Source organism: Ambystoma mexicanum, chromosome 4q (genome assembly GCF_040938575.1).
Source record: "Ambystoma mexicanum isolate Mex_15411 chromosome 4q, UKY_AmexF1_1, whole genome shotgun sequence".
Lineage (NCBI taxonomy): Eukaryota > Metazoa > Chordata > Amphibia > Caudata > Ambystomatidae > Ambystoma > Ambystoma mexicanum.
The window spans coordinates 393728574-393745670 of NC_090928.1; the positions used below are offsets into that span (position 1 = coordinate 393728574).

The window sequence follows — 17097 nt, forward strand, 5'->3', positions numbered from 1 at the left end:
TGCCAAGATGAGTTGGTGGACAAACTTGGCGCAGCCAAGTTCCTCAGCACATTTGACTTGACGTCAGGCTATTGGCAAATAGCCCTGACAGACCATGCCAAGGAGAAAACTGCATTTTCGACCCCCGTTGGCTTATACCAGTTTAAGGTAATGCCTTTCGGATTGAAGAATGCATCTGCTACATTTCAACGGATGGTAAACCAGGTTCTGACTAGGATGGAGGACTTCTGCATGGCATACTTGGATGACATTGCAGTGTTCAGCAATTCCTGGGAAGAACATGTAGCCCACCTGAGATGTTTTGCAGGCTCTTGGACAAGCCAATCTGACCATAAAGGCGAGTAAATGCCAAATTGGACAGAGTAAGGTAGTCTATCTTGGACATGAGGTAGGAGGTGGAGAAATAAGGCCTTGGCTCAGTAAGATTGAAGCTGCGCAAAATCGGACAACACCTACTACTCAAACCCAAGTGAGAGCCTTTCTAGGGCTCACTGGGTATTACAGGAATTTCATCGAGAACTATGGGACCATAGCTTCTCCACTGAATGTCATCTCCTCGCCCAAATTTCCTAAAAAGGTTAGATGGAACGAGGAGTGGAATCAGGCTTTTGAAAACCTGAAAAAGGCTCTTTGCCAAGCCCCAGTACTCAGAGCTCCTGATTACCGCCAACACTTCATTGTGCAAACAGATGCTTCAAATGTAGGAATAGGTGCCGTACTCAGTCAACTGGATGGGAAAGGTAGGGAGCACCCCGTTTGCTTCATCAGCCGCAAGCTGAAGGATCCTGAAACAAGGTGGGCAACAATTGAAAGAGAGTGCTTTGCTATCGTGTGGGCTCTGGAGAAGTTTAGGCCGTACTTGCATGGTTCTACTTTTGTCATTCAGACTGACCACCAACCCTTGAGATGGTTAATGCAAATGAAAGGGGAAAACCCAAAACTACTGAGATGGTCGATCTGCCTGCAAGGGTTTGATTTCACCATTGAGCACAGGTCAGGGTGTCACCACCAAAATGCTGATGGTCTCTCTAGGATCTTTGTCATCGACTAGAGGTATGAGATTCATCCAGGAGTGGATTAAATCCTCCTGTCCCTTAGTCTGGGGGGGGGCGAGTGTTAGGGAGAATTCTCTGTTTAGGCAGAATTTCCTAACCTAGTGAGTCCCCCAGCAGCTTTGCTGGATTTCTGGAGTTTGTTTTTTTCCATCCTGCCAAGAGTGAAACTCTTTTCTCCCACTCTTGGACATGAATGTGTGTAATTCCTTGAAATGTCAATGTGTTCTATGGGCTATGGGGTCTTTTACTCCATAGGGTCGCATATGTTTTGCTATGTGTGTTACAACGCACCCTCTAATGCTGTTTCCTCGTCCTGGTCTTCCCAATCTGGCCATCTTCCCATGATGTTTCTCAGCATGCCGGTATATAGGATGAATTGACCCATATGTATTTCGTATTCATCTACCATTTTGTGGAAGTCCGCCCACCTTCCCTCCCTTCTCAGGTCTTCAATTTGTGCTACCCCTTTAGCCTGCCAGTGTGCTCGGTATGTTGCTAATGTATTTGTGTTCCCTCCCAGGAGACCCGCTAGAGGGATTTGCGTTGACTGCGGATCCTTTACCCCTTGGAGTTTCCACACTCTTTTCCATAAATCCACTGCGATGTTAAGCATGTTCGGCAGGGTTCTGAGCCGGGCTCTATCGAGCCATGATATTTCCCTTAGGTAATACTGTTTCAATGCAGGTTGGAAAATGCGAGTGTCTATTGTTTCGTCTTCCCCCAGCCATTTTACTGCAAATTGCAGCTGCCCCGCTAAATAGTACTTCTCAAAGTCCGGTAGTCTGATACCCCCTTCTTCGTAGTCCTTCTGCAGGGTCCTTATTGCGATCCTATTTCTCCCTCCCCCCCCATAGGAATGAACGCGTTATTGTATTTAGTTTGGTGAAAAAGGCCCTGGGTATGTTGTATGGGATGTTCGTGAGGAAGTATAATAGGCGGGGCAGCACCACCATTTTCAGGAGGGCTGCTCTTCCCATCATTCCCAGTGTTAGTGTCCCCCAGAAAGTCATTGACCGCTGCGTTCTCTCTAGAGCGACGAGCGTGTTGGATGCATGGGTATCAGCGGTATTATGATGTATCCCTATACCCAAATATTTAAAGGTGCGGGCGCCCACGTCAGACCCAGGTCCGGCAAACAATGGGGGGGGCGCGTTTCAGTCCTGCCAAGGGGAAGAGGAGGGACTTCTCTTTATTAATCGCTATGCCCGAAAGCCTAGTGTACGCCCCGATCACCTCTAGGAGGCAGGGTAGGTGAGTGGTTGGCTCACATACGAATAGGAGCATATCATCCGCGTATAGCGAGATTTGGTGGAGCACCCCATCTATGTCCAGTCCGGTGTCTCTATATTCTGCTGGTGTCTCTATATTCTGCTCTAAGGAATACCGCAAATGGCTCTAGAGCCAGGATATATAACATTGGCGATAGCGGGCGCCCCTGCTTGGTTCCCCTATGTATCTTCCACTCCTCGGAAATGACAGATTCTTCCATACTTACTTTCCTTAGCAAAAGCTGGTCTGGCTCACGCGTCCCTCCAGGTACACCTGGCGGCCATCCCACACTACACCAGATCCCCGGTAAGATCCTTGTTGTGGTCCCACAGACTCGTCAAGGAGTTTTCTCTGCTGAAGGCGCCTGCCCTTGCATGGGAATTCAACGTAGTCCTGACAAGACCTATGACCTTTTGAAACTTATGCATCAAACCCTACTCAAGTTTCTCTCGTGGAAAACAGCGTTCCTTGCAGCCAGACAAGTGGATGAGATCCAGGCCCTGTCCTGCAAGCAGCCATATCTGACTTTCCACGAATCGAGGGTGGTGCTGCCTACACACCCTTCTTTCATGCCGAAGGTTCAGTCGAAGTTCCTCCTCAACTAGCCTTTGGTGTTGGCTGTTTTTTTCCCGAAACCTTCATCGCCGGCAGGGAGGACCATGCATTCGCTGGATGCTTCTCATGCATTGAAGTTCTACGTGGGACGCACAAAGAGTTTTTAGAAGACTTCTCAATTGTTTGTGAACTTTGGACCTGTGAATAATGGGAAGGCCTTGTCCAAGGCTTCCATCTCAAGATGCCTATCCGGCTGCATCATGCACTGACATCGGCTGGCTAACCGGCCTCTGCTGGGTCGCCCGAGAGCCCACTCCACCAGAGCGATCACTGCGACGACAGCGTTCCTTTCTGGTGTACCCCTGCTCGACATCTGCAGGGTTGCGATGTGGAGGTCCATGCATACCTTCATGAGGTTCTACTGCGTTGACCGGGATTCCAGGGAGGAGTCCAGAGTCTGCCAGGCAGTGCTATGCAACCTGTTAGCTTGAGGTGAGTCTGTTCCAGGGGTAAGTGTTGATTATTTCTGTTTAGCCTTGCCACCTCCCGTGGTTGTCTAATGTGTACGGCTGTGTATTCGTTATTCATGAGCATGTGAATCCTGCCAGACCCAATGCTGGAGAAGGTTTAAGTTACTTACCTGTAACTATTGTTCTACAGCCAGGGTCTGGCATGGATTCAAAAGCCGAAACCTCCCTCTGGCCCCTCTGCGGCTCTTCTTGGTCATACTGCTACTTTACGTGCTTACCAAATCTGAAGATGACTACCAGAGGCAGAGTTTAGGGAGAGGACTGTCATTGGATGGGGGCACTATGACCCAGAGGACAGTGATTGGTTTAGAGGATAAATGCAGTTTTAAAGTTAAAGTGAAACTGTTTTTCTTTTAACAAGGATTCCCAGCCTGACAACGGGGAATATTCATGAGCATGTGAATCCATGCCAGACCCATGCTGGAAAACAATAGTTACAGGTAAGTGTCTTAAACCTTCTCTGTTCATACTTCTCTGTTCATACTTCTGCTAAGTACTACTGTCTAGATGTCATGAACTTGCAAGATACTCTATTTGTAAGGGTGGTCCTTGAGCATTACCCGAGTTAGTGAAACATCATCACTTTCCTCCCACCTCCATTCTATATTCCTTACTGGTGTAGGAGTCTGTGAAGATGAGGAATCCGTGGAAGGACACCATCCATTAGAAGAACAAATTGTTGCCTGGGTTAATGTCCTTTTGGGTGGATGGCTACTCCCATGGGTTCCTCATCACCCTCCCAGCCATCCCCTTAAATAGAGAGCAGTGAGAGATATCCTGAGTAAAAAGGAGGGAAAAATAGAAGTTATGAAAAGAGGCATTTTTCCCCCTTTACAGGTCCAGTAGCTGTGGGAAAAGCTGTGGAACTGAGGTCACTGGGCGTAGACCATCCTTTTGTTTTGATGGTGTTGTCACTTCGGGGTAGCCACCCACCAAAAAGAACGTAACCCCACATAAGTAATTTATTCTTCTTGAGGATAGTCATTTGTTTTTTACTAACATGCCTGGCAGACGTGTTCACTACTAAAAAAGATAATCTTTAATGTCTGGAGACTAACTGAACAGGAGTACAAGAACTCAAAGGGGGAAGCCAAAAAAATCGAAGGTTCCAGGTTAAGAACCAATGGCGAATCCACAGACCTGTTTCGGTTGAGGGGACATGTTCAGTAGGTCCTTCAGGAACTGGGCTACCAGAGAAACTGAAAAAATAAACCCTGCTCAGGCGACCTCTCAAAAATTGAGAGTGCGCTTAGGCACCCCTTCACTGTGCCCACTTGCATCCCTTGCTCAGACAGGGCCAAGAACTCCAGAAACAATGGTTTGAAGGATGACAAGGGGTTGGCACTTAATCCTCTGCACCACTCCTCATACTTTCTCCATCTTCACACGTAGCTAGAACCTGCTGGAGGCCTGATTGCAGCTAGCAGGAACTCATCAGTGAGATCTCAGCCATCATTCCTCAGCCTCTCAACAGCCACCCATGAAGGCTGAGAGAGATGGTGCATTCTAGTGGAGCCATGCAACCCTCTGATTGGGGTAGCAAGATACCCTGCGAGGAAGCAGCATTGTGTGCATTTGGCCATCTTGAGAAAGTCTGGGTCCATGTTCTCCTTGCCAACGCGGGGTGACCAAAATCATACAAGCCTGAAACTTCCTCAATCTCCTGAGAACTTGCAGGATGACTGGAATTGGTGGGTACTTATAGTGGAGCTTGAAGGTCCAGTCCACTAAAGTGTCCTGCCTTGGCCCTAAATGAGAAGGGTCGCAAAACAAACCTCAATCCTTGCACCCCCCTTGTTCTGGCATGCCTCTGTGCAGCACCATGTCTCAAGCCTTGCCTCTGAGTATATAAGCTTGCCAGTCTAATCTTTCCGTTTCAGATGCAGAGTCCACCGAAAGAGAAGAGCAGCTGGTGAACAATGCGAAGATTCGAAAAGCCACGAAGATCGGAAGCGTTAACTACCATACCGAGGCTCCAATGACACAGAGACCCAGATTACTACGGCCGAGCAGCAAGAGAGTGAGCCGCCAGTTCCCACTGCACAGAAGCCCCTCTCAGCTGTACAGTGGCCTGCGATGTTGCAAAACAAATGGGACCGGCCAAGTTTGCTGGTATTCCCCGTCTGCTAGACCAGCATGGATTTTATAAGGGGAATAGTCCTTTGACTTACTGAGCCCCTGATAATGCAAACCTAAAAATGTACTTTGGACTCCATCTTCCAGCATCAGCTGGTCTCCCGGACAGCAAGCCTGCATGGAGATAGTAGGCAGGGCTAATACCTGCTTTTAAAACCTTTCTTGCACATGCACGTCCAGGGAGGGGAAGGAAGCAAGCAAATTGGATAGGGCCTGTTGACCAAACCGCAGCGAGGTAGGGATATATAAGTAGAGTACAGGAAACAGGAAGTGTTGTTGAAGCGGGTGAAGTCTGAGGAAGAGGAGGTAGATGGAGACCAAGAGACTAGCAAGAGGAAGACTGGAGCAGCGGAGTGGAGAAGAGTTTTGTTGCAGGTGAGGCATTGTCTTAGAAGCGTTAGTGGTTCTGTAGTACGCCTGTTTGAGACGTGTTTGTAGAAAGAACAGTGTTTGGTGTGAATGTGAAAAGACTGGCACTGAGTGAAAGGATGGTGACTGAATAGTAGGGGGAGGAGTAGTGGTAGTAGAGGGAGGAGGAGTGGTAGTGAGAGGAGGAGCAGTAAGGGGAGGTGGAGGATGAGGAGGAGGCGTGGTTGTCGGTGGAGTAGTAGGAGGAGGAGAAAAGAGGTGCAGCATGGGTGGTAGAAGAGTAGTAGGAGGGGGAAGCAGTTAACATCAATGGGTGAGGGCAGGAAGGGGAGGAGTGAAAACATCAGAGAGATAGGAAGTTGGTGGGGAAAAGAAATGGAAGGAGCAGGTAATCATTAACTTTCCCATTAGAACACAAACATCTGGTGTGAGTATAGAAAGTTAGAAAGTCCCTAAGGGAGATGGAGAGCATGATTTTAGGGAGAACACCAAAAGATTGTGACAGATATTAGACAGTAGGTTTCAACAATGTCTAGGACTAACTCGGGCCTATGTACACTTGGGATAGGGAGGACATTTGTGGGCTGGTAAGAGAGGAACAACCATAGCACCAAAAAATATTTTAATAAAAACCCTTGAACTCTACTTGATACTGAGTGTTTTCTATGCCATCTGTGACAATACTTGGAGTAATGTGCTGGGATATCAAAATATGCAGGTGGAGTGAAAGGCCAGAAAAATAACGTGGTGGTGGGAAAGGTCAGAAATCCACATTATTTTAAAAAACAGTCTGCCCCAGTCCGATCCAGGTCGGATTCATGGCGGACAACATGAACAAGAAAACAGGCCCCCAGACCTGCCACAAAACATGCAACAGCGCTGCATGCTGAATCCTTGGACAGCCTTGAATAAGGATGCAACCACTGACGGAAAGGTAAGCAAACAAATTGTCGCCTTGCCGACGTACAAGCCTGCCGGCCAGTTGCTGGCTACGGCGGTTATGTCAAATGAGGCTGATGAGCCTGATATGGCAAATGAGGCCGCGGACAGACCTACCTGTAGTCCCCTCGCAGGCCCATCTGAGGCCACGACCAATTTTGACCTGCCTCTCTCTATTGAATGCAGCAGCGGTCTCGCTGAACTGACTGAGGCCGAGTCCAACAATAACCCACCACCTCTCACAAAATGCAGCAATGATCCCAGGTCCCTGATCGACCTTGAACAGCCTGTCTTACTATTTGCGATAGCGCCACTACAAAAACCATTGCTATCGTTAAATAACTTAGAACCTGTCTCACAATCGATTTGTGAGTTACAAAAGAACATCCCCAGTCCCGTAACTCCAGAGCTGTTCTATTCTCCATTGGAGATTACGGATGCAGATCTGATGGCGGCATCAAATGTTGCATCCACCTCTAATGAACCCGATCAAACCATATCGACAAGCTTGAAAAGCCCAAATGGTACACAGGCAATGATGCATGAGCATTCAGAACAGGAACAACCCCCAGCCAGCCGCCAAGTTGACTGTCCTTTAATGGAGTTAGAATTCGCTCAGAAAATAGGTGGGCCGAGCATTCCTCCAAGTAACTCTGAGGTGACAACTGGTCAGATGAGAAGTATACAAGAGCCTCCAAGTGCTCCCTCGAAAAAATCTCATCGGATTCAATTTCACGCTACTCATGAGGGTTTGGCACCTCAAGGGGATAAGGTCATACGCTACCATGCCACGTCCAGCAGAAACGGTCTTGATAAATTTGCAAGACAAACCTTTAATATGTCAGAACTACCACCAGATGAAACAATTATGCATAGCAAACTTGCTGAAACGCTACATGGAAAAAACAGCTATGGCGGCATGCTGCCAGTTGTGAGCACCACATCGATATCATCGGCAAATTCCATCTTGCATGCTGATGGTAATCCTCAAATCTGAGATTCTACATACAAACCCCGGGTCACACGAGTTAAGGAACAATATCGAAACTCTTTGCTTCAACATACTGCCCCGAAAGTGCTGGGCTCATGCGCTTCACCATGTCTAGAAAAAGGCAATTCTAAACACGCATGCGGCATTAATGAATCCTTTAAAAACTACTCTGCCGCACCAAATTCTCGAGCTCGACAAGTCAAACACAAGCACGCCACTGGCGCCCACGAGGAAAAGTAATAGTGCTAAAGGACTCTTGTTGTCACGAAAAAACGGCCATACAGTTGAAGCCCACGCACAAATTGATGACTCTTCGAGTCTCTTGGCAAGTGGTGCAGAAAACACCGGACATACACCATCTAAGGCCAGTCTTTCCTCAGCAGCGGCCATGCAAATCCATAACAATGTTTTGGCGGCTTCTTCCTTGGCGTTACCTTTTTGTGAAACTTTATGAAGCCCTAAGTGAATGGATTCAGGATCAAGGTGCAATGCTATTGAATTTAACCCAGAAAATTGATCGAATTGAAAGATCCAATACGTTCCTAAAAGAGAAAATACTCGCAGAGGCCGAGCGCACTGCAGCATGGCAACTAAAGCAATGCGATGTGGCCACTCGAAACAGTTGCCAACACGATAAATTGGTCGTCGGCTTGCTAGAAGCTTTCAAGCTTATGAGAAAGTGCCACTGTTCTGTCTCCCGTGGTTGCGACAGCATATGCACTGCGCAAATCGACACAACAGTTCCTAACAAGCAGACTGCTCGGACCTCGTCGGATCAGACTCTTTCCTTGACGGATACTGTCAGTGGGACAAATGTGGATATGGTGGACTCCCGACACAAAACTAAAAAAAAACACCACAGTAGCAGGAGCAAAACCATCGCAAAACTCCCTGGACCTGGAACATACCAACGAAAAGGCAAAATGCCGGGCTGTACCAAGAAACCAATTTCATGATGACGGAATCACCATGGTTAGTACTGAAAGCTCTCAGGATGATACCCAACCACAAATAGCTGTACCCGGAATCCAGTTTTCATCCTTCGGCATCTTCACTGGTACGGCAAAAACAACCTCAATCACCTTACACACGGATGCAACTAAAACATCTGGAAAAAATGCAAGTGGTAATTCGTTAAAGAAACCCAAACTGGTTGAACCTTCAAAGACCAAGATATTTATAAGAAATCTATCCACTCCGCCAAAACTAAGTTTATTTAAACGCAATGACGGCCATAAAAAGAAACAGCAAGATCCTGCATCAAACAAGACCACTCAGGTTCACTCTATTTGAGAGAAACAAAAACCGACCCGAAAACGAAGAAGAAGAATTTCTGATTCTGAGACAAGTATCACCACAATTGCATCCACTTCAATCAACCTATGCGATCTATCCACATACTCGATCCAGGACGATCAAGATACCTCTAGTGCCTCAAGTCGCAATTTTGTGGATCCTATTGAAGCCCATGCTCAGAAGCCAAACAATGGGTCAGCAAATGCAATGAAACCCTCGGCTGAGAACCACCAAACCACCAGTGCAGACTTTGTAAAGGCAAACCCAGTGTCTGAGGTTGAACCGCAGTTGAACCCGAAACTTACCACAAATCAACGAAATCAGCGCGTTCACTTCAAAACGAGGGTGCATGAAAATAAACTCATTAAAGGAGTACTTGGTCACTGCAAACTACGTTTACAAAACATCCAAAGTGATGACGCTGAAGTAAATCTCAACCGAGCGAACATCATGAAATTATTCAAATGTGTGCCATTGTTACGAACAATTGAATCAGACGACATACGGATTGTTGAATATGCTACAGAAAAATCTTCGGATCAGGTGCTCCTGCACATCAATTCAGCTAGTGTACGTAGCACTCTTTTAAGGGCCGGCGATGAGCTGTTGTTCTTTGGTTTTGAAATCTCGTATGAACCTGAGCAGGATGAACCTTCTCAAACAGAAAAACCAAAAGAAGGAAACAAGCGACGTATGAAACCTGTCGATTATGACGCATTAAGGCAGTCGATGAGTGTTACCAAGAACCCAAGATATGAACAAACTTTGCAAAAAAACGTACCGGCCAAAAAATCTAATCAATATCAGCTTCGGAATCAGCATCAGCCATGACTGACCAATACTGAATATCCACTTCTATTCTTATCATGGAACACACACGGCTTTAAACACTTATTCAATGTCTTTGAAATCCCCTTGAAAAGTGTATTCATCATATGTCTACAGTAAAAACATGTCTTTGCAAACCACCTACGTGTGATGGATTTACCATCCTATTAAATCCTGCGGAAAAAAATGCTAAAGGTCGTCCAAGCTCAGGCCTAATAACAATGGTGATAATAACACAAACATGGTCAGTTCCTGTGTTAGTAAATCCTAACCCTTATGTGCAGGGTACCCTCATGCACACAATGGAAAAAAGTCTATTATCCAGGAAGCACTTACTGATCATAACCGGCTACTGGAACCCAGCAAGGATCAGCACAGATGTCTTTATAACTGCAATCACACAGCTAATAGACGATGCCATGCTAGCTCATAACAAATTGTCAGGTATTTGCTGTGGAGACCTGAATTGCACCTGGTTCCAGTTTGACCATTCCTTGCAAACGTATCAGCTCTGCCGAATGACGTGATCGAAGAAAGAGGACAAAGATGGCAGACTGCCATGGGCTTGCGTGACTTATCCATGCTAAACGGTACAACAAAAGGAGACGTTCCCACTAAGCCAACTTGGCATCATGATATAACACATAGTATTCTTGACTACATATGGGTATCTAGTAACCTTAAAATGAAGATTGTTGACTTACAAATAAAGAAAATGAAATACAGCGATCAGTCTTTTACAACTTTGTTTCATGATGGTCATGAATCCGCCCAGTAGCCCTACTAAGGTTGCTTTGGAAACAAACTCTAGAGGAAATCGTCTTTGTCTAAATGGAAACCAGATCCAAGGCCTTGGGATCAAGCTAATGAATACGCCAGCCTCTCAAGGTATTGATTATATTCCACTGTTGACAGACTTCACCACTGTTGGAAATTCGTCAAGGCACCTTGGGCAGTCCCACAGACACATATACAGCAAAGTGTTATAGGAAGCTAAAAAGGCCTTGCGTAAAGACCTGAGAGAAATAAAACGCCTCCCAAGAGTGGAAGTTCATGAAGCCGTAAAAGCAAGACGTGCGACCTATCGAAACTGGGCGAAGTCTCATGCCATTATCGATCAAGATCGTGCGGAGCATATGTTACGTCCACTTATGACAAGGAATACACGTGATATTTGGAAGATCTTGAATATGGACCTCTTTAAATGTACTCCGAATATTATAAACACCATTGCAGGAGACGTATGGGACACGCACTTTTCCTTGGTTTTTCAGAAATCTGAAACAATGGCTCTGTCAACGATCAGTGCCGTTGACACTTAGTGGGACGTTCAGATGGCGCATGATGATATTATACGAGCTATTTATGCTCTAAAGATCTTGCGCGCAGCCGGTCCAGATCCGATTTCAAATATAGATCTAAAAAAACATCCAAGTCAGTGGGCAGATTTTATTGAAAACATGTTCATGAACATTAGTCTGTCTAAAAAAATTGCCTGAATCGTGGAGGACCGCCATAGTGGTGCCAATTCACAAAAGGGGCAGTTGGGATGATACGAATAACTATCGCCCCATTGCCCTTTTGGACACGATTGGAAACATCTTTGGGTCTAGTTTGCGTGCTAAACTTGCAAAGTGGGCAGAAATTTCTCAGATTACTGACATACGGCAAACAGGCTTCACGAAGGGTGTTGGAGTCGATGTAAACCTGTTAATCTTGACGATCTTAAAACTAGAAACTCTAAAGAAAAATGGAAAAATCCACTTTGCATTTATTGACATGAAACAGGCTTTCGATGGTGTGAACCACAGCCTACTACGGGCTAAACTGTCAAAATGGTGTTGTCCAGCATCCATCCTTCAACCGATCATTGCACTTCACGACCATACATCAATCAAAGTACGCTTAAACAACAATGGTCTGCTATCCAACACCATCTTGACACATAAAGGTGTCAAACAAGGATGCCAGCTTGCTGCAGTGCTATTCAAACTATTTCTGGCTGATCTCCCAAACTATCTCGATCAGGTTCCTTGCTTTTCACCCACGATAAACCAAATCCCAATTAAATGTATCATCTATGCGGATGATTTGGTGCTGATGGACAGAACCCAAATTGGGCTTCAGTGCCTTCTAATGGGTCTGCAAAAGTACATGGTCCTAAACGAATTGACAATAAACACTTCAAAAACAAAAATTGTGTCAATTGGAAATGTAAAAAGCAAGAAAGATAAAGCGTTTATGTGGAAAATCGCCGATTCCAACAGCTCTTCTGTCGATTCCATAAGATACCTAGCGATCCAATTCAACAATTCCATCCGTGAACCGCAATGGGTTGACGAATTAACATCAAAAATGATGAAGCTCGCTCTGCAAGGAGCAAAAATCAACAGGAACTATGGAAAGTTTTCTCTGGAACCTGTCCTTAAATTCTACCTACAAAAAGTGGTACCAATAATAACCTTCGGGACGAGGCCGGGTGGAATATAAGTGAGCAAACATGGCATGTACTGGAATGTCGCTTCTGGCGAAAAGTACTGAGGTTGCCACAATCAACATCGATGACTATCCTGAGACATGATCTAGCCATAAACTCATTGCACACCAGAGTGGTGTGGAATTCAATTGCCACAATGCGTAAAATGACCCTAAAATAACTGGCACCGGCATATAAAATCTTTGCCAATGAATATTTTACAAATAACCAAAACTTACTGAATACATAGTTTCACAAGTTACTGGCATTCTTAACGACTGCAGACATAAATAATCAAGATCTTCTAAATAGCCCGCAGCTTGCTAAAAAGAAATTCGAAAATTGGGCCTGGATTGTCAACAATGAATCACGACAAAAGCTGAAATCAACAAAACTCATGGGAGGCGATCACAGGAAACTAAATGAACCAGCATGCTACTTACTACAGTGTCCATCTCGTCATCATCGAGAGCAATTTCTTAGGTTTCGGGTGAATATCCTAAAAACCAGAGAAATTCTTTGGCAAAGAAACGATAAATCTATAAAAGATAACCTTTGCCGCTTCTGTGGACTGGCTACCGAAACATCTAAACATCTGATAATCGAATGCAAACAGATAGTTAGCCAACGCTCACTGCACCTTGGAAAGTTTGCCCCCTTGGATGAAGATGTGGATGGGTGGTGGGCTAGGATCATCTCTGGAAATAATATAAAACTTGTGTGCGCAATTGTGAATTATCTTGACATGACTTTGAAAGCAGATGCTTAATACTTTTGATTAGTTTTCGTGCTGGTTTTCTAGAGGGCTTGTGGAGTTTTCTTTAACTTTTTTTTCTTTCCCTTGCATCTTTCTTTTGAAACAAAAGTTTGAATCTTGTGTTCAAACTGAAGATTCTTTCAAATAAAAAACCAAAAAAAAAACATTAATTTAGCAAAAAGCTCCCAAAGCTCTTATGTTTTTCCCACAATGAATGATGACTCTCTCGGGGTGGAGTTGTGCCGTTTTCAAATGATTTTTTTGTTTTATTTTTTTTTACTTATAAAGTGTGCTCTTTTAATGTTCTTCTCTGCCACATTAATAGCAGATAAGTCATTTTCCTCCTTTCTGCATGTTGGTTTACATTGGGCTGCTAACTGAAGTCAGTAATCATGTTGTGGTATGTTTTACTGTAACTTCAGACCTGACTTTAATTGAAGTTCTTGCATAAAAATGAAACAAATGTACTGGGCAAAATTGTGAAATTATGTTCCGCCAGCCACGGAACGGAAATCTGTAAGATCTAGATCCATTTCACCAGAATGCACCATTCCGCGACCCCTGCGAAAAGAGTCCTGCAAAGTCGCGACTGTGTAAACCTAGCGCTGATCAAAAAGAGTGATACAAAGCTTTTCGTGCTGCTGTGCTAAACTAGCATGAATCAAAAAACGGCGCACAAAGTTTGTGTGGCTGCACGAACCTACCACAAATTGAACAAAAAGCTACGCAAAGTTTTCTTGCCGCTGCAAGAACCTAGCACAAATCGAAAAACGTGCAACTGTTCTCGTGCCACTGCGCGATCCTACCACAAACCGCAACGTTTTTTGTTTGCTGTGCAAAGCTAGCATGGATCGTGGAACATCGCCAACGTTTACTTGTGCCGCTGCATGAAACTAGTACTGATCGAAAAAAGAGTTGCATGAAGTTTCTCATGTCGCAAACCCAGAACGAATTGAAAAACTGCAAAGTTTCTCTTGGCACTGCATGAAACTAACACGGATAAAAAAGAAAAGACCTGTGTCAAGTTTCTCTTCGTGCTACATGAAATTTACATAGGAACGAAACACCATACTCTGCGTGAAACCGCTCAAAACTGGGCAAACTTTCAGTGGTAGCCGAAACGCAATGCTAATTTTGCTGAACAGGTGGAAGCAGAAATCGGTGCACGTTCTGCACTTTTTGCTTCAAGAGAAGAAATTCCGCTCACCCCTACCCCTGACATGCTATTAGGCCTAATATTCTCCACAAATAGAGCAATTTACAGGTGCACGTTTTGCAAGTAACTGGTGATTAAAATGTACCTCTGAAGATTGCACAATTCTGAACAAATAGTGTGCAAGTCTGGTGAAGACATTGTATAGCACTTTACGACTTAATTTGGTTTTCACTATGCCATTACAGTTTCTCACCCTTGAGTTGGAGCCTAGTGATCTTAGATACCGACTGCGCCCCCCCACCACCGTGGAGATATGTTAGTTGATGACTTATTGCTCTCAAATTCCTGGCTACAAAATGCATTAGCGTTTACCTCGTTAAGCCTCTCTGATGGTTTTGTGTTCCTTGTCTCATCCGCAGTCCAACCAAAGTTTCTTGGGACAAAGACATTTGAAGACTATGATTTGGAGAGATTGGTGGACTATATTGACTGGAAACCTTTCTTTGATGTATGGCAGCTCCGTGGCAAATACCCGAACCGAGGATTTCCTAAAATATTCAGCGATAATACAGTAGGTCAGTAAAAGTTGCTATGTTTTATACTGCATCTGTGCATTCCCTTTTTTCTCCAATGTATGAAATGTAACATCTCTTGAAAAAGAATACCAAACTTGTGATCCCTAATCAGGGTACTGCCTTTTTCGGGAAATGTGTGTGCCTGTTGAATGTAGTATTGGCTAATTGGCTATAAACTGCTGAGGCAGGACTGGAGCCCCCACTTATGATAATTGTACCTGCTTAATGTCAGGTGCACTGTGTTTTATGGGTCACTGTTTAGTAACTAGCCTTCCTATTTCAGATGCAAACGGGGTGAATAGCTCTTCACGTCTCGCAGCAATTCAATAACACCAGTCTTTATTTATTTGGGACTGTATTCTCCAATAGCAGTAGACCTTCTGTCTAGGCTGTACCGCTAGATAATGCCCTTTTGGGTGGAACGTTCAGCTGCCCTTGCTTCATGCGGGAAGAGCCTGAATCAATTGTCTCTCCCGCTTAATTAACATGTATAAAGAAGTCTTATGTTTTCTATGCTGTGTATTTTGTTTTTAAAGACTTTGTTTATTGATTTTGGAAATAATCACCATTTTGAGCATATATTCCAACCAAAATAAGAAAACAATTAGTGAATAACCCCTCTCCCTCCATCATATTCAGTGCTCTTTTAATCATCTAGAGTTTGTGGAGAGTTGGAATTTTGATTCCAATGGTACAATTGCCTTTGACACTGCTTTTTTATTAATGGGGTTAAGAATCCAGTGCAATATTTGTAGGTATCTAAATCTATCCCCCTCCTCAAGCCTCAAAGCCATTTTGCATTGTTCAAAGGATTGGATGTTGCCCACCTTCCCAAGGTCCCTTGAAGCTCATTTGGAATAGTCTTTGTCTACTCTACATGGGGTGAAGTCGGCATTGTGTATGAACCGGATGAGAGTTGAGGGGAAGAGAGATGGGGATCCCCTGAGTTTAGAAACCCGTCCCAGACTGCCAAGGTGACTTTTGTAATTGGGTGTGTTTGTTGACTCTGGGTGCCCCTCCTGCCCATATACATTTTACTAGTTTGGTTTCTCGTTCCATGATTGTTTTGCTGGGATTGGGGATGGGCAATGATTCATGCCTCACACATATCTAACACAAACCTAACATCTCCTGTTTCTAATGTTTTCTTAAGTGAAAGTTCTGAACACAATCACTGTAGGATTTTTAGACATTGTGAACTCCAACTCCCATAAGGCCTCTGATACTGAGACGAGGAAGAGGAGTGAGGAGTTCATGCAGATTGTAGGAAACTCCAATCTGAATGAGCAGACTAGCTGTTTGCAAGATCACAAGCACATTCAAAAATTCTGTCCGCACTCGAACTGCGGAAAGAGCAGGAGAAGAAAGTAGTACGCGAGAGGACCACACTGGTAGAGATCGAGAAGAAAGACCAATCCAGAAAGCAGCTCGCAATCATCCGAGCTGCTTATGAGCACAGTGCGAGACCAGGAGAGAAGCGGCAAGGATCGCTGGAGGACTGACAAAACACTGGCAACAGGGCAACCAGAGACACAGTCACCTCAAGTGGCAGCAGTCTTTGATCCCTGTTGCAGAGAGAAGCCAGCGGGTGAGCTGGAAGCTGCGGGGAGAACCCGAGGAAGGTCTGCAGAGTAACTGAGGCTGCTCCAGGGAGGAAGCTTCATCGCAACAACGTGCCACGGGTCAGGAACACTACAAAACACTGGTGAGTCCACCCAAAGCCATAGGGGACCCCGGGTTTACCAACGGTCATTTAAGCCAACAAAACATATACAAATATTTGAATAGCGAACAAATTAAGTGTAAAAGCAGAACTTGAACAAGTCTCCTTATATGGGATGCCAATATGGGGAAAGTTGGAGGAAGTATCCTAAGAAAGTTAATGGTAAAGAAATGAGCACAGCAGCCGAACTTGAACAAGTCCCCATATATGGGTTATTAATGTTGGAACAAGTTACACCTCAAGCAAATAGAAACACAGTAAAGTATACAGTCTAGTATTTAGACATTGAATCAGAGAAGTAGTCCTGGTGAAAGCAATACGGCAGGCAAGTGAAAGTTTGCGGGGGAGCTACCTGGCAGAGAATTAAACCAGGAAATCTACATAACCCAAAGAGGGGATTCATGGCAGGCCAGTATACCATGTAATCCTGAAGATATTAAAC

At 44.8% G+C, this 17097-nt stretch overlaps 1 protein-coding gene across 1 annotated transcript in view; it reads left to right on the plus strand.

The window, feature by feature from the left end:
• MTR (5-methyltetrahydrofolate-homocysteine methyltransferase) overlaps positions 1-17097 on the plus strand; it is a 1960411-nt gene that overhangs the window by 1612445 nt on the left and 330869 nt on the right. The window contains exon 28 of the mRNA XM_069607970.1: positions 14777-14932. Coding sequence (XP_069464071.1) covers positions 14777-14932 — 156 coding nt within the window. The remainder of the gene's footprint in view (positions 1-14776; positions 14933-17097) is intronic.